Here is a 22,286-nt window from a genome sequence, read left to right on the forward strand (position 1 = left end):
ATACATGACAGATATTTACAACTAAAACAAATAAGCTAATGTACCATTCCACAGGTCCCAAGTGGAATGATCGTCATTTTTTTATGAACACTATATGAAAGAGTCATTTTACACATACTAATCCACTGAATTTAAAATAAAAAAGGTTTTTTTATTTATTTATAGGGTAATGAACGTGTGATACAACTACTATAGTACAATTAACACATTACTGCACAGAAATGGTGCAGAAGTTAGATTGTACTTACGCACGCACACACACACACACACACACACACACACACACACACACACACATATATTGACAATCAACATATTACTGCACTGAAATTGTGCAGACGTTATATTAGTTGGTTTTACTGAGAAATTAATCAATGGAGTAGAAGGTGTTGGCCACCAATAAATCGTTTCGTCTTCTCTTAAACTGAATTTCATTGGTTGCTAAGCTATTTATGGCTGCTGGCAAGTTATTGAAAATGTGTGTTCCTGAATAATGCACACCTTTTTGTACAAGATTAAGTGACTTTAAATCCTTGTGAAGATTATTCTTATTTCTAGTATTTATTCCATGAATTGAGCTGTTGCTTTGAAAAAGTGATATACTTTTAATGACAAATTTCATTAAGGAATAAATATATGGGGAAGGAGTAGTTAGTATCCCTAGTTCCCTAAACAGGCTTCTGAAGAATATTCTTGAGTTCACACCACATATAACTCTTACTGCACGTCTCTGTGCCCAGAAAACTTTAGCCCGGCCTGATGAATAATCCCGAAAAAATAATCCCATATGACATTATGGAATGAAAGTAAGCATAGTATGCCAGCTTTTTCATTTTTATATCCCCTATGTCTGACACAATTCGCATCGCAAATAGAGATTCGTTAAGACGCTTCAGCAGTTCTGTGGTGTGCTCCTCCCAGTTTAATTATCTAGCTGTAATCCCAAGAATTAAACACTGTCCACTTTTTCTATCTGCTTGTCATCGTATGTTAGGCCTATACTCGTGGGACACCCCTTACAAGTTCTGAACTGCATGTAGTGTGTTTTTTTCAAAGTTTAGTGACAAATATTTGGCTAGGAACCAGTGATTAATGTCCACAAACATTTTATTAGCCGATCTTTCTAAGACTACACTTGTTTTGCTCTTTATTGCAATTTTTGTATCATCTGCAAACCAAACGAACTTGGCATCTTGTAATGTTACTGATGAAAGGTCATTGATATACACAAGAAAAAGTAAGGGCCCCAAAATCGAACCATGTGGTACCCCACATGTAATTAGTTCCCAGTTGGATGATGCCTGATAGCTGGATACATGTATCTTTCCTAATAACACCCTTCGTTTCCTGCCAGAGATATAAGATTTGAACCATTTTGCAGCGTTTCCTGTTACACTATAATATTCTAATTTATTCAAAAGGATATTGTGATTTACACAGTCAAATGCATTTGAAAGATCACAAAATACACCAGTTGCTTGAAATTTTTTGTCTAATGAATTAAGCACATTTTCACTGTACATGTGGATAGCCTTATCAATATCAGAACCCTTAAGAAATCCAAAGTGTGGCTTTGACAGTATGCTATTTGAAATAAGACAGTTTTAAAGTCGATTGTACATAACTTTTTCTAAAATTTTTGAGAATGCTGGCAACAGTGAAATTGGACAGAAATTTGATGCTGTTTCTTTATCTCCCTCCTTAAACAGTGGCTTGACTTCAGCATATTTCAACCATTCGGGACTTATTCCACTGACAAACGACTGGTTACACAAATAGATTAATGTGTTACTTATCACAGAATCACATTCTTTAATTAACTTTGTTGATATTTTATCATATCCACTAGCTGTTTTTGATTTTAAAGATTTTATGATGGACATTATTTCTGCTTGGATAGTGAGGGACAAATTCATATCATGGAAGTTACTTGAAATCTCTGGTCTGAGGTATTCCATAGCAGCTTCTACTGAACCTGACAACCCCCACGTTTCAGTAACAGTTATAAAGTGTTCGTTAAAAAGTTCTGCAACACTATACACATCTGTCACCAATGTATCATTTACTCTTAATGCTATTTGTTCCTCTTCATGTCTGGTTCTGCCAGTCTCCTACTTCACTATATCCCATATTGTCTTTATTTTGTTATTTGATATGACTACCATTCCTTGTAATGTATTTGCTTTGATGTCCATTTTACAGTTTTAATATTTTGCAGTATTTCTTGTAATGTGCTATAGCATCATCATCGGAACTGTTCGGGACTGACAGATACAGTTTTCTTTTTGTTTTACAACATACCCCTATTCCTTGAGCAATCCATGGCTTCTTTGTAGGCTTTTCTCTAGCCTTGGTAAGTTTTGGGGGAAAACAGTGTTGGAATAAGGTAAGCACTTTATTAGCAAAAGTGTTATATTTTTCATTCATGCCATGAGCACTGTAAACATCAGTCCAGCGAATGTCTCTGAGGAGTGTCCAAAAATAATAAATTTTCGGCTTATTGATTACTCTCTTGAGCTCAGATTTAACAGGTATTATATCCTGTTCAGTATTAACATTTAACAGAACGAACTGCATGTCATGGTCTGAGAGGCCATTGACTATTGATTTTGTAATATAATTTTGTTCATTGGACTTTTCTATAAAGATATTATCAATGGCTGTTTGTGAATAATTGGCTACCCTAGTGGGGAACTTTACAATAGGAATTAAGTTGAATGATAGTGTTACTAACTCAAATAAGTTCCTATTGGGAGAGTCTTTAAGGAAGTCTACATTGAAATCAGCAGCAACCACTATTTCTTTGTTTATGGTTGTTAAATGGGCCAGTACAGCTTCAAGGTGGTTTACGAATAGATTAAAGTTACCTGTAGGTGCTCGATATACACTTAATATTATGAAGAATTTTTTTGTGAAATTCTACTTCGGTTGCACATGCTTCCATATGCTGTTCTACGCTAAATTTATGAATGTCTATGTTGTTAAATTTATGACAGTTCCTGATGAATGTGGCAACTCCTCCTTTCTCCTTTTGTGATCTACAAAAGTGAGATGCCAAGCTAAACCCTGTAACACTTAAAAGTTCTATACCAGTGATCGCATGGTGTTCAGAGAGGCAGATTACGTCACCTGGGTTTGAAGACTCTAATTCATCTACGCAGATAATTCATTAATTTTATTTCTCAGGCCTCAAACACTTTGATGCAATAAAGATGGCTGACATTCTAAGGCTCGTTCTAGATACAGTGGTGTTTAGTGAAGTTAACTGGAGAGCAGGCTAGGATTTCTGGTCAAACGAGTATAGCGTAAAATCAACTGCAACAGAAAATAATACACCCGTAGTAGCATTCATTGTGAATAGGAGGATAGGCAAAGAGTGAGTTACTGTGAACAGTTCAGTGATACGGTTGTTCTCCTCAAAATCGATATCAACTCAACACCGACAACAATGTTTGGGTACACATAGAGATAGGAAAACTGTATGAGAATATCGAACGGATAATTCAATACATAAAGGGAGATGAAAGTGCAACAGTCATTGAGGATTGGGACGCGGTTGAAAGGTAAGGAGCAGAAGAAAGCGTTACTGGAGAATGTGGACTTGATATTTGAATGAGAGAAAGAAAAGACTAATTGACTTTTGCAATAAAATTCGGCTAGCAATATCAAAAAAAAAATTTTCCGGATCACAAGAGGAGGATGTATGCTTGGAAGAGACTGGAAGGTATAGGAATACCCCAGTCAGAGCATGGTCAGGTGAAGATTTTGAAATCAAATACTGGACTGTAAGGTGTACCAAAGAGCAGACACAGATAATGATCACAATTTAGTAATGATGAACAGTAGGCTTAAGTTTAACAGAGTAGCCAGGAAGAATCAATGCACAGCTTAGTAGTCAGATCAGCTATAGAGGTAAGGACAGTTGTAGAGGGCATTCACAGAAGCTGGAAAGAAAAAGGTAGGTACAAGGAAGTCAACTGGGAGTAAGCCACGGCTAACACAATACATAGTTCAGGTGATCGACGAAAGAAGGAAGAACAAAAATTTTCTGGGAAATTCGGGGTTACTACAATATAAGTGACTTACAGATGAAATAAATAGAAAGTGCAGGGAAGCTAAAGATAAATGTGAAGAAATCGAAAATGAAATGATTGTCGGAAGAAACTACTCAACAAAAAGAGAGGCTGAACCGATCTTCAGGGGAATTAAAAGCAAAGGCGGTTACATTAAGAATGTTATGTGAATACCACAGTCAAGCAAGAGACTACAATTGGGAGAATTAAGGCACAAGCAATTAGACAGGTTATTTATCCAAAATGCTGACAGTAATAATGTATCAAAGAATGGAAAAGAAAATAAGGATATGTTAGATGACGATCGGTTTGGCTTTAGGAAAAAACTGTATGAGGAAATTGAACGCGTCATTCAGTACCTAAAGGGAGATGAAAATCTAATAGTCATTGAGGATTGGAATGCGGTTAAAGGGGAAGGATCAGAGGAAAACGTTACGCTAGAATGTGGGTTTGGTAACTGAATGAGAGAGGAGAATGACTAATTGAGTTCTGCAATACATTTCGGCTAGGAATTGCGAATGCGTTCTTCAAGAATCACAAAAATATTGATATATTTAGACAGGACTGGTATATATAGGAAGACGCCAACCAGAGCATGGACAGGGGAAGATTTTAAAATCGAATATTGGACTGTAAGTCGTAACAAGGAGCAGATAAAGATCCAGATCACAATTTAGTAATGTTGAAGAGTAGGCTGACGTTTAACAAACTATCCAGGAAAAATCACTGCGTAGCTCAGTAGTCTGTTCAGTTGTAGACGGCATTCACAGAAGGTGGAAAGAAAAAGTTACGTACAAGGAAGGTAACTGCGAAGAGGCTCTGGCCAATACAGAAATAGTTCATTTGATCGACGAAAGAAGGAAGTACAAAAATATATTCAGGGTAAATCTGCGATACTGAAATACGTGCCACTTATCGATGAAGTGAATAGGAAGTGCATGGAAGCTAAGGATAATTGTGAAGAAACTGACAAACAAATGATTGTCAGAAGAACTCACTCAGCAAACAGAGATGCCGAAACGATCTTCAGAGAAATTAAAAGCAAAGACGATAACATTAAGAATGGAGTCCGAATATCACTGCTAAGCAAGAGTCTATAAGTGGGAGAATTATGGCACAGCTCATGCATCAAAGCTGCTGACAAGAATAATATACAAAATAATAGAAAAGGAAAGGAGGATCTGTTAGATGACGATCGGTCTGGGTGTAGGAAAGGCAAAGACACCCCAGAGGCAGTTCTGATGTTGAAGTTGAAAATGGCAGGAAGGATCAAGAAAAATCAAGACACGTTCACAGGATCTGTTGACCTGAGAAAAGCGTTAGACGTTTAACATGGTACAAAATGTTTTACATTCTGAGAAAAATGCGGGTGATCTATTGGAAAAGACGGGTAATATACAGTATGTACAAAAACTATGAGGGAACAATAAGAGTGGAAGACCAAGGAAGAAGTACACGGATTACTGTAAAATGGGTGTAAGACAGGATGTAGTCTTTCGCCACTACTTTTCGGTCTGTATAACGGAGAAGCAATGACGGAAATAAAAGGTAGGTTCAAGAGCGGGATTAAAACGCAAGGTGAAGGGATAATATTGATAAGATTCGCTGATGACATACTGTTTTCAGTGAAAGTGAAAATGTATTCCAGGATGTGTTACAAGGAATCAATAGTACTAGAGCGAGCTGTAGAGGGCAAAAACTGTAGAGGAAGACAGAGACTGGCATACACCTAGAAAATAACTCTGGACATAGGTTGCAGGTGCTACTCTGAGATGGAAAGTTTCGTACATGAGAACTCTGATGACGTTTGGAGCACAACATTGTGTGCTAGTTAAACATGGACTGTGGAAAAACCAGAACAAAAGGGGATCGAAGCATTTGAGATGTGGTGCAATAGAAAAACGTGGAAAATTAAATCACTGATAAGTTACGGAATGAAGAGGTTCTCAAGAAAATTGGAGAGGAAAGAAACAGTGACAGGTAGAAGGGACAGAATCGGAGATAAAAGGACTATATGGAAATCACTGACAAGAAGGAACGACGGGATGGTAAAGCATGCGCAAGACTTTAGAGAATGACTTCCATAATACTATAGGGAGCTGTAGAGGGAAGAAACTGTAGAGGAAGACAGAGAATGGCATACACCTAGAAAATAACTGTGGACGTAGGTTGCAAATGCTAGTCTGATATGGGAAGGTTGGCAGAAGGGAGGGATTCGTGTGGGGACCCCATCACAGCAGTCTGATGACGTGCCATGGAGTATCTCTTGTTTTCTTTCTAACATGGAAACCAACCGATTCCAGACATGGATTCCTATGTAAAACGAGATCTCCTTAGTCCCCTCTACAAGCTCGAAGTGTGGAAGATGACTTGTGAAACACTTTGAGGTAGCATTACTTATAGTGTTAAACTCCCGTAATTTTTGTGTAGTTCCAGCTCATTCTTCCCTTTCACAACTTAGACCCGAAGCTAAATTGCTGGTCGATCTACATTAATCACAATTAGTAATAAATAGAAATCTAGATGGCATAATGAAAAGGAGATCGTGGTTACATGACGCATACCTTAAGTTTTAGGGTCGGCCTCTGTGGCCGAGCGGTTCTAGGCGCTTCAGTCTGGAACCGCGCAAGCGTTACGATTGCAAGTTCGAATCCTGCCTCGGGTATGGATGTGTGTGATGTCCTTAGGTTCGTCAGGTTTAATTAGTTTTAAGTTCTAGGGGACTGATGACCTCAGATGTTAAGTCCCATAGTGTTCAGAGCCTTTTGAACCAATTTAAGTTTTAGGAATCGTGAGCGATGTTGTATAGATGGATTCTCATTCTTGAGAAAATAACGTGTCGATGTTCTTATGCAAGGTAGCCTATGAGACGAATAAGATAATAATGAAGATACTAGACTCGTATTAAAGAGGACCGTAGTTCAAATGACCCTCTGCCCGTAAAGATATCGCTTTCTGTGGATCCCTGACACTCTCAAGGCAAATCCTGTGAGACTGATTGTCAATAGTGCTAGTCCAGTTCCCTTCCTCATAGCTATGTTAGTAGTGACCCCGTCGTCGTCAGGATTAAAACTCAGTTTTCATTTTCTCTTTTACTATGTTTGAGTGGACAGAATAAACATCTTTCCCGGAAGACTTTATGGGGAGAGAACATTTCTGGATATGTCCACTACAGATAACTGTTTCCTGATTTCATACGGTTATATATTCTACCTAAGCACAGGCGAGGAATAGTATCTGATCAAAAGCATTCGGACAGCAGAATGAGTGGGTCAGGAGAGGTCAGTCACTTAAAATTTGGACCAGGCTTCAGACGTCACCTGCGTAACGAATCCCTCAGTAACATTTACGCCCAAATAAAGCGCTCAAATCGACCAATTTTGACGTGATGTTCAAGTGGAAACGCGAAGGAACAGCCACAGGTAAACTGACTCCAGGCAGGACTCCGAGCATTGCAAAAGTGCCTGAAATCGAGGCAAGGATTCACTCGTGAGTTCAAAAGCGCTACCAGCAGTTCAGCAAGTGCAGTGACTACCAGTAGGGAATTTAAACGGATGGGGTGCAATGGCCGAGCAGCACCTCATAACCCACACACTTGAGGTGCAATATAGAGCAACTCTGCTGGATAGTTGATGACTGGAAACAGGTGGTCTGGAACGATGAATTATGCTACACTATGTGACTGTATTGTAACTTCCCCTTAGACATATTATAAGTGACTGTGCTGGCAAACTTCTACGTTATTTGATTTTCAAACAGCGGAGCAAAACTGGACGTCGATAGACAGATTTCTCATTACTTATACTGATCACCACTAAACTGAAACACAATATTATAGCGCAACGTAATCTGACTTTCAATAATCTTTCGAAAGAATGGCCCTAACAATAACCTTTACCTTTCATGAATCACTTATCGCAAAAATCTTCGTTACTCGAACTACTGCAATACAACGAGCGCCAATACTGCCAGCTAAATAAAAGGTTCTAACTACTGAAGGCCCTAACTACTGATAGGCATAGTTAGCAAATGAAAGATTTTGTTAGAGAACAAACAATCTATGTACCTTAATAGTGTTCAGAAGGCATTATATATATATATATATATATATATATATATATATATATATATATATATATATATATATATATATGTGTGTGTGTGTGTGTGTGTATATAATGCCTTCTGAACACTATATATATAAATTGATGACATCCAGTCTTACAAATTTTCTTTTTCTGACGGACGCACGTCCAGATCCCAGACCGTCCGCTCTCAAAACTCTGGCATCTCTCTGCCCACATCCACCACTGCTGGGGTTCACTTCCAACTGTACAACGCTACGTGCTGTTCACATCCAAGAGCCCAACAGTATACAAGCGAATATTCTAACAATGGGTCCAACCAGCCGCAGACCGCACACAGCACAGTCAGTGGTGGCGTTACCAACATAGAAACCTAAACAGCCTTCTTACAATATGATGGAAGATTTGTATTTGGCGGAAGGCTGGATGAGGTTACCTGCCGTCATGTGTCAACAATGAAGCACAGAGGAAGTGGTGTTACAGTATGGTCGCATTTTTACTTCTGGTAGCCATATTACGCTCAGGAAAAGGTTGAATGTAGCCTCATGTGGACACACTTTGAATCATGGTTTATTGTGTACAGTAGAGATTCAGTTTGGAGACGACAGAATTATACCTGAAACGCACTGGGGGTGCAAAGACTTCCTACCTGAAGCCAATGGAACAACTTTGAGATGAGTCAGAACGTCGAGGCTGCTCCAGCCATTAGCTCCACTACCTTCACTGGTTGCGGCTCTTGAGGAAGAAGGGGGTGCAATTCCTCGTCAGAAATTCAGATACCTCAATGAATGTAGAGTTCAAGACGTCAAGAAGGCAAGATCCCGCATATTAATGTCCACTGATAAATGTCCAGATACCTTTGATTACATAGTGTATACTTAGTAGCGATGCGGTATTGTGCATTTGCCACTTCATATACTCGCTCTTCCATACACATCTGCGTTATCTCTTCAATGCTCGACATCAACTCAGTAGCCACGCACAGTTGGCGGGTGGCAGCACTAGCAGTTAAGGGTATAAAAGGCGTGTCAGGTGGATGAGGATACAGTGCATCCGTTGTCGTTATGCATTAGCAGAGTCATTGATTTAGGCAAACCAAAGACTACGTTTTACTGACAGAAAACCTGTAACAGTTCTACTAAAGAGGCGGCCTTCACTGAACTTGTTCGTCCTCTGCTGGACTATTTTTGTTCTGTATGGGATACTTACCAGACAGATAAGCTCAAAGAAGGGCAGCTTTCTGCTACCGGAAGACAGGAGAAAGACTGTCACGGATATGATAAAAGAGTTTGGTGGTCATTAAGACAAAAGGGTTTTTCGTTGCAGTGAGCTCTTTTCTCCTCTGAGTGTGAAACCTTTTTTATTATCGCCAACATACTTGGGGAGCAATGATCATCATGATAGAATAACAGAAATCTGAGCTCGTACAGAAAGATGTGTGTATTCTTTTTCCCCACATGGTGTTAAACAGTGGAACGGTAGAGAAATATTCTGAAGTTGGTCCGAAAAATCCTCTACCACGCACTTAAGCGTGAATTACAGAGTAGTCGCGTAGATGCAGATGTAGATGATTACTAAATCTACAATACTACCAACGTACATTTGCTTTCCATGGACTGTCTGCTGAGATTATATAACAACGAAAATGTTTAGTTGAGATCTGATTCTTGTGACAAAAGTGGCAAAACTTTTGCTTCGTCGACAGAGCTTTTCCCGGTGTCTCATCCTTCCTTTTCCTCCGTAACGAGAGATCACATCTTTGATGAGATGCTCGTTCACTGCTACTGCGATGAATGTTGTATTTTTTTTTTAATTTGTCCAAACGTAATGACCTAGTTCAAAATCTGTAAATATTTTCTCACTGATGTGCCACGATCAATTATTTCCTGACAGTCCGAGCTATCTGGTTTCTCTTTTCTTGAACCTCATAAAAGTTGCCGACTTTTCAGTGTGTGGTCGAATTTTGTGCGAAACATGTGATACACAAGATTTGATTGTATTACTGTAGCTTACTACTGACTAGGTACTCCGAGTACATATTCCAAAGCACAATGTTGTACAATTTTGGCTGTGTATAAATTTGTATGCGTTGATATGCTGGTTTGTGTAGTATCAGCTACTCCCTATTTGTGTGCTATAAACGAATGACATTTTCCTGGTTATATTATTATCCCACAATTTCCCTAATATCTTCGAAGTCACTGTCATTAACGTTCCCTGGACCTAGGTAATAATGAAAATGTAATTTTTGTGCTACTTGTGAACTGAAATAGTAGAGACATACTTCTCAAAATAATATACTTAGTTCTTGTTTAGCTTAATTCCAAGTAATGTATTTTTAATTTATTTTCTAACAAGTATATATACACAAGCTTCTCGTAAAATATTATCTGGAAATATATAACAAATCATCTGTCTTACATCTTCCTACAGTTGGCGAACGTGGGATAGCAGTCAAATGTTTCAGTTTGAAATGGCGAGCCTCAAGAATTGTATAATATCTTTGTTGTCTTTGTATTGTATCGTTAGTACACAGCACTTATTATATGCCTGAAAATAGCTTCTGTATGAAGATCAAGCGTTCGTGGACGTAATCAATAACAAAACAATAACAGTTTTTTGTTATAATGCGGACAACGCTCCTAGCTCTAATTAAGTATAAGGTCACGCCAACTACGACGTTCTCGGCAAAAAAGTTTGAAGTATATGAGGATCAGAAATCTGGTAAAAATCACATTCTTCACTCTCTAATTCTGATTCCGTGTAATCCTTTGAAGACACTTGTTTAGTAAGAGCAGTTACTGGAAATTTGCTTTACAATGCCAATGACAATATTTAGTAGGAGTAATTAAGCGCATATACATGCTTTGGTCGTTGCTACCTATTGTATTCGCCCAAGTGTCTGGTCCACTTAAACATAACCCATATAATGGTTCAAGGTTTGTAGGCAGAGCACATTATACGCTTTGGAGTATACCATTCTAGTGTCATCTGCACCAAAGCGAATATTATTAGGTGTCATGTTCTATCGAAATCATGTAACCAGTAATATGCCATTCATACACAAGGAGAGAAAGAGGAGTGATACGAGGAAAAAGAAATACTTTCATGAGCAATACAGGCTAAGCATTCATGAACTGTTGTTAAAAATTCGAACATCATTTCCCACAAGTATTCTCTTTTGGTATATAAGGAACACTTTTTAGTTAACTACTAGCGATAATGACATACAATTTCTGGCATTTGTACTGCCTGTCAACTACCGCATTTTATCATTGTTTTAATTTTTCTAGTTATAGAAAAGGAGAATAAAAATGGATTATCTGAAGAATAATTACCATTGCGTTGAATTTCTTTTGAGAACATGCCTCAAACAAACTCATCATCTCTCTATACAACATTATCATTACAGGCCATGCAGCACAATATAAAATTTCCATTAATTTGACATGGCTCATATAGCAGGGTTTGGGTCTCCTCAAAGAGTGCAATATAATAATGTATTGCTTGTGCTTTAGAATAGTCCCTTCCATGTCACATTCAAGTATGCTATGCGAGAAAAAATGAGCCTTTAAATATGTGGAAACGCGTTAAGTTTATGTAGTGCTAATATCTTGCCCCTACATATAAATGGGCTGTAGTATATTCTCATATACATCACGAAAAGCTAGTTCGGAAATTTTTGGAAAAACAAACCTTGAATAATTTGAAACGTCAGGGTTGAAGAATTTCTTACTGAAGTTTCATCAGCAATCAAATAGTTCTTCTTTAGACTTTCAAAAATATTCCAGTTTACCCAATTTGAAATGGATGGCTGTGTATTACTCAGAGCTGCATATTGCCTAGAGAGACTTCAAGAATATTTCGACTGTAAAGAAAATGCATCTGCTCGTTATTTCCTTAATGACTCGCAGTTCATTTTCTTTCCTATTTAATCTTTTACATTTAATGTTGTAGCATCCCCATAGCCATTCTGGTTCAAACTGAACAGTTTGGTCATATCGGTATGATTAAGTTTATTGACTTCTATTTTATTGGTGCTGGTACCCTAAAACAATACTGAGGAGAGTCATCTACTCATATTGATTACTATTTATGTCTCGATAAATAGAGCTTAATTTCTCATTAGCGACATGTTCCTTGTAAATGGTTGCACCACGTAAGAGCAGTAAAAAAGAGGTTCCTTCCCATCCATTCTGTCATTGCTACTGCTGATGTTACACTGAGTTGCGGTTAATATTCGTTCTGGGAGATATGTTAGGTTTAAGTTACGGTTAATATTCGTCCTGGGAGATATGCTAGGATCTACGAAGATCCCAGATGAATATTTTTATTAGAAGGCAACATATAAATTAAATAAAATAAGACCCATGAAGTTTAAGACTCACACTATCGAAATAATTATATATGTGTACCAATTCTCATACATAAATAGAGGAAAAAATATGTAACTGAAGGAGGAGAAAATAGATTTCAAAGACATCATCTCAGGTCACAAGTTGTATTACAGAACATCAAAGTCCGAATATCGTTCAAAGGTTATATATCAGTACACTGTGAAAAGGGCTTTTTATAGATGGCAAGAGTATTTCCTGAAGATATATTTGCTCATATCAATTCGTGAAGTGCACGTAGTCGGTAACACGGACTCCTTCAGCAACGTACAGGATCTTCTGGAACTGCAAATCATGTGGTAAAGAATTTCATGAGGTATGAACCGATAATAACTACTGTAATAATTTTTACATATTGGTACCATATTTTGGAGAACTGGTTGCTTTTACAGTAAATAAAACGTTAATGGAGCTTTTTCATTGCTGGTTTAATCAGAATTGATTTTTATGATACATAAGAACACTTCCATCGATTAACGCAGTTAAAGCCAACTATAAAAGTAAAAGCTGAAATCCTTTAACATTTCCAGGTGCGCTAATCTTGCATCACTAGAAAACACCAGGCTAAAAAAGGCCAGGCGGCCCTGGTGGTCCAGTAGGTTGAGGACCTCCAGTAGGCTGAGGTTCACCAGTTGGTTGGGGCTCTCCAGTTGGTTCAGGACCTCCAGTTGGTGGACCTGGTGGTCCAGTTGGTTCAGGACCTCCGGTTGGTTGACCAGTTGGATCAGGACCTCCGGTTGGTGGCCCTGGTGGACCAGTTGGTTGTGGCCCCTCAGTTGGTCCAGGAGGGCCAGGTGGAGTCTCTTGGCTGCGGCATGCTGATACCTGTAGTAGAATGTCATATTGTAAACCACATCATATATGTAGATGGAAATTAAGTGGTATTCCTTCTGAACGGAGATTAAGATTCTGCTAATGTAGTTTTGAAACAAAGACAATGAATCGCAGAAATGATGACTTGTGACTATTAGGACTGTATGCCAGATGCATCTTTTTACACTGAGACAAATTAGAAATTAGTCTTACTGTTTTATTACAGAAACTGAACGAATGAACAATTTCAACGATTATTGATGATTACATCAAGTAATCATAAAGAAATGTATGCATTGATGTCAATTTGAGTTAGTACCATGGCATTATTTGTGTTTCGCCAGAAACACGTCACTGAGTTTCAACAGGGTCCTATAAAAGGGCTTCGAGAAGCTGGAATTTGCTTACGTGACACTGCAGAAAGACTTGGCAGGAATGTGGACACTGCACATGATTTCTGGCAGCGATGGTCGCGAGAATATACAGTAGCAAGAAGATTGGGTTCCAAAGAGCCGTGTGGTATTACCGAGGGGGAAGACCATCGTGCTCGGTGTGTAGCTCAGGCACATCGTACTGCATCTGCAGCAGCAATCTGAGCAGAAGTTGCCACCACAATGATAAAAAGAACTGTTATAAATTGGTTAATTCAAGGACGGGTCTACTGTAGACGCTCTGTAACGTCCACTCGACTGGTCCTAAACCACCGCCATTTGCGACGTCAGTGTTGTAAAGCGAGAGCCCGCAAGGGGGCAGGGCAAAAGTTTGTTGTGATCTCTTATGAAAGCTGGCTCCGCCTCAGTGCCAATGGTGGCTGTGTTTTGGAGACCATCCGAATGCCTGCAACCTATCTATTGGCGTGCTAGAAACACGGGACCTACGACTGGATTTATGGTCTGGTGTGGATTGCCACACTGTATGGCAGCACCAACAGTCTCGTGGACATCCCACACACCCTGACTGGAAGTATGCACATCAGTTTGGTGATTCGACCTGCAGTGCTCCCATCCATTAACAGCTTTTACCAAAAGGATAACGCTGGTCCACATATTGGTGTTGCAACCCACTACGCTCTACAGTGTCCACATGTGCCTTGGGACATCATCGGTTGACAACTCTAGCGTCTTCCACAAACAGCATTAACCGTCCTTGTATTGACCGACCAAGTGCAACAGGCGTGCAACCCCATCCCAGAAACTGACATCCGTCATTTGTACAACACAACGCATTCGTGTTTGCGTGCTTGCATTCAACAATCTGACCGTTAATCGGTTACTGACGTACCAACGTTTTATATTTCCAATACCTTATCTCGCATTTACGTTAACGTGTGATATTGCAAAGTTAATGATTTAAATATGTTACCTCGGCAAATCTATTCCTGAAATTTCATTACTCGACATTATTTATTTTTTGGTGTTGCGGTTTTCCCCGTCAGTATATAAGATTTGATTTCCCTTGCTGTCTACTATCAGAGTGGAATAAATAAGCAAGCGAACTACTCCTGGTAACGAGCTTCTAGTATACTAAATAATGTTCTTTCGTAACATGTGTTACTTTGTTCAATTACTCGATAGCAATATTTTAGGGTTTTGATTCATGATTATTCCAATTTTTATATTCGTGATTAATCGCTATGTTTGTTGAATTCTCATATTTAGCTGTGTATCGTCAGAGTTGTACTACTTTGATTATTACCACAACATGAGTGAAGAATAAGGATTGACCCAATAATATCACTTGAAAATAGGCTCTTGTAAAGGGATTACTGATGTTGTACTTGCAGAACTAGAGAATTTTCAACCTCTCTGATGAAGTGACATACGGCGATAAACGTATGCTGCGAACAGATGATAACAAATATCCATTAATCTTTCATACAAGATGTAGACATGCAGATGCAAGATCATTAGAAGCATTAGAAATGGAGTACCAGCTAGACACGAGGAAGAAAATCTGATGGCATTTTTCTACATTCACCGACCACCCAGAAAATTCCGAGACTGATTTTATTTCTGGCGTATAAGCGAATCAGCCCAGTAACTACAGTGGCAACCCGAACAACTAAAAAACACAGACATACATTCGACGAGTCAGTTTAAGCAGGTAAGTAGGCTGTGTCAAGTACATAGTCGACGTGCGACCATACGGTGTAATCACTGTTGTGTCAGAAATCGCGATGGAGCACCATATCTAAGTGTTTAAGGCATTCTTGAGAATGTCCTGAAGAGAAGGAAAGTGTGTACAAGGTTTGTCCCATACGTCTTTCTCCTGAACGAAAGCGACGATGCCTGGTCACCTGTCGTGACTAGCTTGAAACGAAACACGTGGACAGTTCTTTTCTCGGACAAATCATCACTGGCGATGAGATTTAGTGTCATGAAATCGAGGCCACAGTAGAACGACAAAGTGCAGAAATTTACGTGAAGTGTTAACGCTTTGACGATATAACCGACTTTCAAACCAATGGGACACACCAGTTGAACAACATGTCAAAGATGGATCTCGCTGACAGTTACTCATGGGTGTGTGGATGTTCTGTGCCTTGTAATCAAATGTGGGAGGTGGGAAGGGGTACGTTGGATACCTTAAGCATTAAAACCACCATCTTAATTTTTCTGTACTTTGTAGTAACGTAATCTCGAAAGTTTTTGGACTGATGTTTTACGATTTTTGAAATCCGCCATTAATAACGTGTGGATGCTCAGACACGGATTTCGGCTGTTACCCTCGCAAACATTGCTCGAGTAAGAAGGAGGATGCAGATTATTTACTGATATTATGCATGTATAGTTCATAAACGATTCACACGAAGTTGATGAATTGGTTACAATCTCACAACTGTCTTTATTTGCACTTATGGAACTAATATGAAGTCGCTTAAAGAACCGACAAAGTTTCAAACCCTATTCAGCCCTTAGATTCGAGAATGGCATGCTACAGGTAGAAAATTGTGGTACATTTTGAAGCATTCAGTGTTTGTAAGTGGATTTGGAAGTAAGTACCAGTAAAGATACGTAGAGCACAAATGTAGATAAAGTCTAAGTCTTTAGTACTCACCACAAGACACAGGAGAAGAGCTGCCACTGTTGCCCTCATGGTGATGGAAGTGCTGAGGTGAGCCCGTGCTGCAGAGCTTTTATAAGGCTCGCCACTGCGTGATGTGAAGTACTCGTGATTCCGTGACTCTTTAACAAAGGAACTGAGCAGAGACTGCCGTCCAAATGCGACAGTGGAGGATCTGGTATAATCACAAGGTCACAGAGCACTGCTGCGACTAAATGAATATCTCATTGTCGCTCAGTTTCTCATCGACACGCCATAGTTCCTAGATGTCTGCCTCAAAGAAATAATGAACCAACAAGTCATGACGTAGCTGTCAGTCGAGACTTCACGAAACTTCGTCGAAAAGGAAAATAGTAATGTGATAGCGGAGGTGACATACAACAATATCTTACAAATGTGATTTCATGAAGTATGTGTATGCTCCGGTACCGTGCTATCAACCATTTAAATTACTGATATAGCTGTAGCTGCCTTGTAGAAGCATATATTTGAAGTAAATCATCACTGCAGTTTGTAGGGTAGGCATCCTGAAACTCTTAAGGAATGTAAGGTTCCAATGGTTCAGGACTGGACCGTCCTTCGGAAAGAGTGTGGTTAAAAACCCTGGCCAGCCATACAGACATATGTCCTCCATGGTTGCCATAATGATGAATGCTGATGTGATTCCTGTGGTAAGGACACTCCACAATTTCTACCCCAAGTTTATCCATTTCAAGCTTGTGGTCAGGCTCTAACACATTCGTTGTCGTGACGTTTACTGCGAATCATTCCTACCTTCTAATCTGTATTCCACAACTATAACTCCTGGAAATTTGTTTTGTGGTGCGCAGCAAATGACATAGCGAAGCTCTCTTCACCCATTAGAGCGTGAGAAAAGTTCTTCTTTTCCTTCATTTCGGCCCTCGTGAATTGCGTTTTCTACTTCTGCCCCAGAACCTCATCATCCTTCTCTTCCGCCCTTCTTTCGAGATCTTCCGTATCATTTTGTCCGCTACGTTGGTGTCTCTCTGTCGTTTTCCTGCCCTTCTCTGTCATCGATCTCTGGTGCATTGCAAAATATGTGTGCATTTGCCTTCTCAGTTTTTCAACTTCATTTTCAGTTTTGAATCATCCTTCCCAATTGCTACTTGGCTCTCCGCTTGTCATACCCATTTTTTCCATACTCTTTTGGTCATTCTGTCCACATTCAGCCTTATCACATACCCTGCGAATCTTGACCTTCCCAGTCTTATTTTCCACGTACAAGTTGCAGGGGAGCCTGAGGTCTAGGGCTGCAAATAGAGATTCGTTAAGACGCTTCAGCAGTTCTGTGGTGTCCTCCTCCCAGTATAATTTATTATCAAGCTGTAAACCCAAGAATTTAACACTGTCCACTTTTTCTATCTGCTTGTCATCGTATGTTAGGCATATACTCGTGGGACGCTCCTTACAAGTTCTGAACTGCATGTAGTGTGTTTTTTTCAAAGTTTAGTGACAAATATTTTGCTAGGAACCAGTGATTAATGTCCACAAATATTTTATTTGCTGTTCTTTCTAAGACTATACTTGTTTTGCTCTTTATTGCAATTTTTGTATCATCAGGAAACCAAACGAACTTGGCATCTTGTAATGTTACTGATGAAAGGTCATTGATATACACAAGAAAAAGTAAGGGCCCCAAAAGCGAACCATGTGGGACCCCACATGTAATTAGTTCCCAACTGGTTGATGCCTGATAGCTTGATACATGTCTCTTTCCTAATAACACGCTTCGTTTCCTGCCAGAGATATAAGATTTGAACCATTTTGCAGCATTTCCTGTTACACTATAATATTCTAATTTATTTAAAAGGATATTGTGATTTACACAGTCAAATGCCTTTGACAGATCACAAAATATACCAGTTGCTTGAAATTTTTTGTCTAATGGATTAAGCACATTTTCACTGTACGTGTGGATAGCCTTATCAATATCAGAAACCTTAAGAAATCCAAAGTGTGGCTTTGACAGTATGCTGTTTGAAATAAGACAGTTTTAAAGTCGATTGTACATAACTTTTTCTAAAATTTTTGAGAATGCTGGCAACAGTGAAATTGGACAGAAATTTGATGCTGTTTCTTTATCTCCCTTCTTAAACGGTGGCTTGACTTCAGCATATTTCATCCATTCACGAAATATTCCACTGATAAACGACTGGTTACACAGATAGATTAATATGTTACTTATCACAGAATCACATTCTTTAATTAACTTTGTTGATATTTCATCATATCCACTAAATGTTTTTGATTTTAAAGATTTTATGATGGACATTATTTCTGCTGGGGTAGTGTGGGTCAAATTCATATATGGAAGTTACTTGAAATGACTGGTCTGAGGTATTCCATAGCAGCTTCTACTGAACCTGACAACCACAACATTTCAGTAACAGTTATAAAGTGTTAGTTAAAAAGTTCTGCAACACTATACACATCTGTCACCAATGTATCATTTACTCTTAATGCTATTTGTTCCTCTTCATGTCTGGTTCTACCAGTCTCCTACTTCACTATATCCCATATTGTCTTTATTTTGTTATTTGATATGACTATCTTCTCCTTGTAATATATTTGCTTTGATGTCCATTTTACAGTCTTTAATATTTTGCAGTATTTCTTGTAATGTGCTATAGTATCATCATCAGAACTGTTCGGGACTGACAGATACAGTTTTCTTTTTGTTTTACAACATACCCCTATTCCTTGAGCAATCCATGGCTTCTTTGTAGGCCTTGCTCTAACCTTGGTAAGTTTTGGGGGAAAACAGTGTTGGAATAAGAGAAGCACTTTATTAGCGAAAGTGTTATATTTTTCATTCATGCCATGAGCACTGTAAACATCAGTCCAGTGAATGTCTCTGAGGAGTGTCCAAAAATAATAAATTTTCGGTTTATTGATTACCCTCTTGAGCTCAGATTTAACAGGTTTTATATCCTGTTCAGTATTAACATTTAACAGAACGAACTGCATTTCATGGTCTGAGAGGCCATTGACTATTGGTTTTGTAATATAATTTTGTTTGTTGGACTTTTCTATAAGATATTATCAATGGCTGTTTGTGAATAATTGGCTACCCTAGTGGGGAACTTTACAGTAGGAATTAAGTTGAATGATAGTGTTACTAACTCAAATAAGTTCCTATTGGGAGAGTCTTTAAGGAAGTCTACATTGAAATCAGCAGCAACCACTATTTCTTTGTTTATGGTTGTTAAATGGGCCAGTACAGCTTCAAGGTGGTTTACGAATAGATTAAAGTTAAATTCTACTTCTGTTGCACATGCTTCCATATGCTGTTCTAGGCAAAATTTATGAATGTCTGTGTTGTTAAATTTATGACAGTTCCTGATGAATGTGGCAACTCCTCCTTTCTCCATTTCTGATTTACAAAAGTGAGATGCCAAGCTAAACCCTGTAACACTTAAAAGTTCTATACCAGTGATCGCATGATGTTCAGAGAGGCAGATTATGTCAGTTGGGTTTGAAGACTAATTCATCTACGCAGATAATTCATTAATTTTATTTCTCAGGCCTCAAACACTTTGATGCAATAAAGATGGCTGACATTCTAAGGCTCATTCTAGATACAGTGGTGTTTAGTGAAGTGACTTGGAGAGCAGGCTAGGATTTCTGGTCAAACGAGTATAGCGTAAAATCAACTGCAACAGAAAATGATATACCCGTAGTAGCATTCATTGTGAATAGGAGGATAGGCAAAGAGTGAGTTACTGTGAACAGTTCAGTGATACGGTTGCTCTCCTCAAAATCGACATCAACTCAACACCGACAACAATGCTCAGGTATACATAGAGATAGGAAAACTGTATGAGAATATCAAACGGATAATTCAATACGTAAAGGGAGATGAAAGTGCAACAGTCATTGAGGAATGGGACTCGGTTGAAAGGGAAGGAGCGGAAGAAAACGTTATGGGAGAATGTGGACTTGATATTTGAATGAGAGAAATAAAAGACTAATTGTTTTTTGCAATAAAATTCGGCTAGCAATATCAAAAAAAAAATTTTCCGGATCACAAGAGGAGGATGTATGCTTGGAAGAGACTGGAAGGTATAGGAATACCCCAGTCAGAGCATGGTCAGGCGAAGATTTAGAAATCAAATACTGGACTGTAAGGCGTACCAAAGAGCAGACACAGATAATGATCACAATTTAGTAATGATGAACAGTAGGCTTAAGTTTAACAGAGTAGCCAGGAAGAATCAATGTACAGCTTAGTAGTCAGTTCAGCTATAGAGGTAAGGACAGTTGTAGAGGGCATTCACAGAAGCTGGAAAGAAAAAGGTAGGTACAAGGAAGTCAGCTGGGAATAAACCATGGCTAACACAATACATAGTTCAGGTGATCGACGAAAGAAGGAAGAACAAAAATTTTCTGTGAAATTCGGGGATACTACAATACAAGTGACTTACAGATGAAATAAATAGAAAGTGCAGGGAAGCTAAGGATAAATGTGAAGAAATCGAAAAAGAAATGATTGTCGGAAGAAACTACTCAACAAACAGAGAGGCTGAACCGATCTTCAGGGGAATTAAAAGCAAAGGCGGTTACATTAAGAATGTTATGTGAATACCACAGTCAAGCAAGAGACTACAGTTGGGATAATTAAGGCACAAGCTATTAGACAGGTTATTTATCCAAAATGCTGACAGTAATAATGTATCAAAGAATGGAAAAGAAAATAAGGATATGTTAGATGACGATCGGTTTGGCTTTAGGAAAAATCTGTATGAGAAAATTGAACGCGTCATTCAGTACCTAAAGGGAGATGAAAGTCTAATAGTCATTGAGGATTGGAATGCGGTTAAAGGGGAAGGATCAGAGGAAAACGTTACGCTAGAATATGGGTTTGGTAATTGAATGAGAGAGGAGAATGACTAATTGAGTTCTGCAATACATTTCGGCTAGGAATTGCGAATACGTTCTTCAAGAATCACAAAAATATTGACATGTTTAGACAGGACCGGTATATGTAGGAAGACGCCAACCAGAGCATGGACAGGGGAAGATTTTAAAATCGAATATTGGACTGTAAGTCGTAACAAGGAGCAGATAAAGATCCAGATCACAATTTAGTAATGTTGAAGAGTAGGCTGACGATTAACAAACTATCCAGGAAAAATCACTGCGTAGCTCAGTAGTCTGTTCAGTTATAGAGCTAAGGACAGTTGTAGACGGCATTCACAGAAGGTGGAAAGAAAAAGTTACGTACAAGGAAGGTAACTGCGAAGAAGTTATGGCCAATACAGAAATAGTTCATTTGATCGACGAAAGAAGGAAGTACAAAAATATATGCAGGGTAATTCTGGGATACTGAAATACGTGTCACTAAGGGATGAAATGAATAGGAAGTGCATGGAAGCTAAGGATAAAGGTGAAGAAACTGACAAACAAATGAATGTCAGAAGAACTCACTCAGCAAACAGAGAGGCCGAAACGATCTTCAGAGAAATTGAAAGCAAAGACAGCAACATTAAGATGGAGTCAGAATATCACTGTTAAGCAAGAGTCTGCAAGTGGGAGAATTATCGCACAGCTCATTCATCAAAGCTGCTGACAGGAATAATATACAAAATAATAGAAATGGAAAGGAGGATCTGTTAGATGACGATCGGTCTGGGTGTAGGAAAGGCAAAGACACCTCAGGGGCAGTTCTGATGTTGAAGTTGAAAATGGCAGGAAGGATCAAGAAAAATCAAGACACGTTCACAGGATCTGTTGACCTGAGAAAAGCGTTAGACATTTAACATGTTACAAAATGTTTTACATTCTGAGAAAAGTGCGGGTGAACTATTGGAAAAGATGGGTAATATACAGTATGTACA

At 38.8% G+C, this 22,286-nt stretch overlaps 1 protein-coding gene across 1 annotated transcript; it reads right to left on the bottom strand.

Annotated features, from left to right (window-relative positions):
- Window positions 1-12,961: 12,961 nt before the first annotated feature.
- Window positions 12,962-16,574, bottom strand: LOC124776386 (proline-rich protein 2-like). Its single transcript, XM_047251355.1, has 2 exons — window positions 16,423-16,574; window positions 12,962-13,377 (listed from the first exon to the last, which is right to left on the bottom strand). Exons 1-2 carry the CDS (start codon window positions 16,459-16,461, stop codon window positions 13,117-13,119), a joined length of 300 nt encoding a protein of 99 aa, XP_047107311.1. The 5' UTR covers window positions 16,462-16,574; the 3' UTR covers window positions 12,962-13,116.
- Window positions 16,575-22,286: the final 5,712 nt, after the last annotated feature.

Source organism: Schistocerca piceifrons, chromosome 2 (genome assembly GCF_021461385.2).
Source record: "Schistocerca piceifrons isolate TAMUIC-IGC-003096 chromosome 2, iqSchPice1.1, whole genome shotgun sequence".
Taxonomy (NCBI): domain Eukaryota; kingdom Metazoa; phylum Arthropoda; class Insecta; order Orthoptera; family Acrididae; genus Schistocerca; species Schistocerca piceifrons.

Bases quoted from the DNA above. Each gene is read 5' to 3' on its own strand.
- LOC124776386 (XM_047251355.1), bottom strand. From the start codon at position 16,461: ATGAGGGCAACAGTGGCAGCTCTTCTCCTGTGTCTTGTG. The intron at 13,378-16,422 runs GTGAGTACTAAA...ATTCTACTACAG, and splicing joins CTCTTCTCCTGTGTCTTGTG to GTATCAGCATGCCGCAGCCA.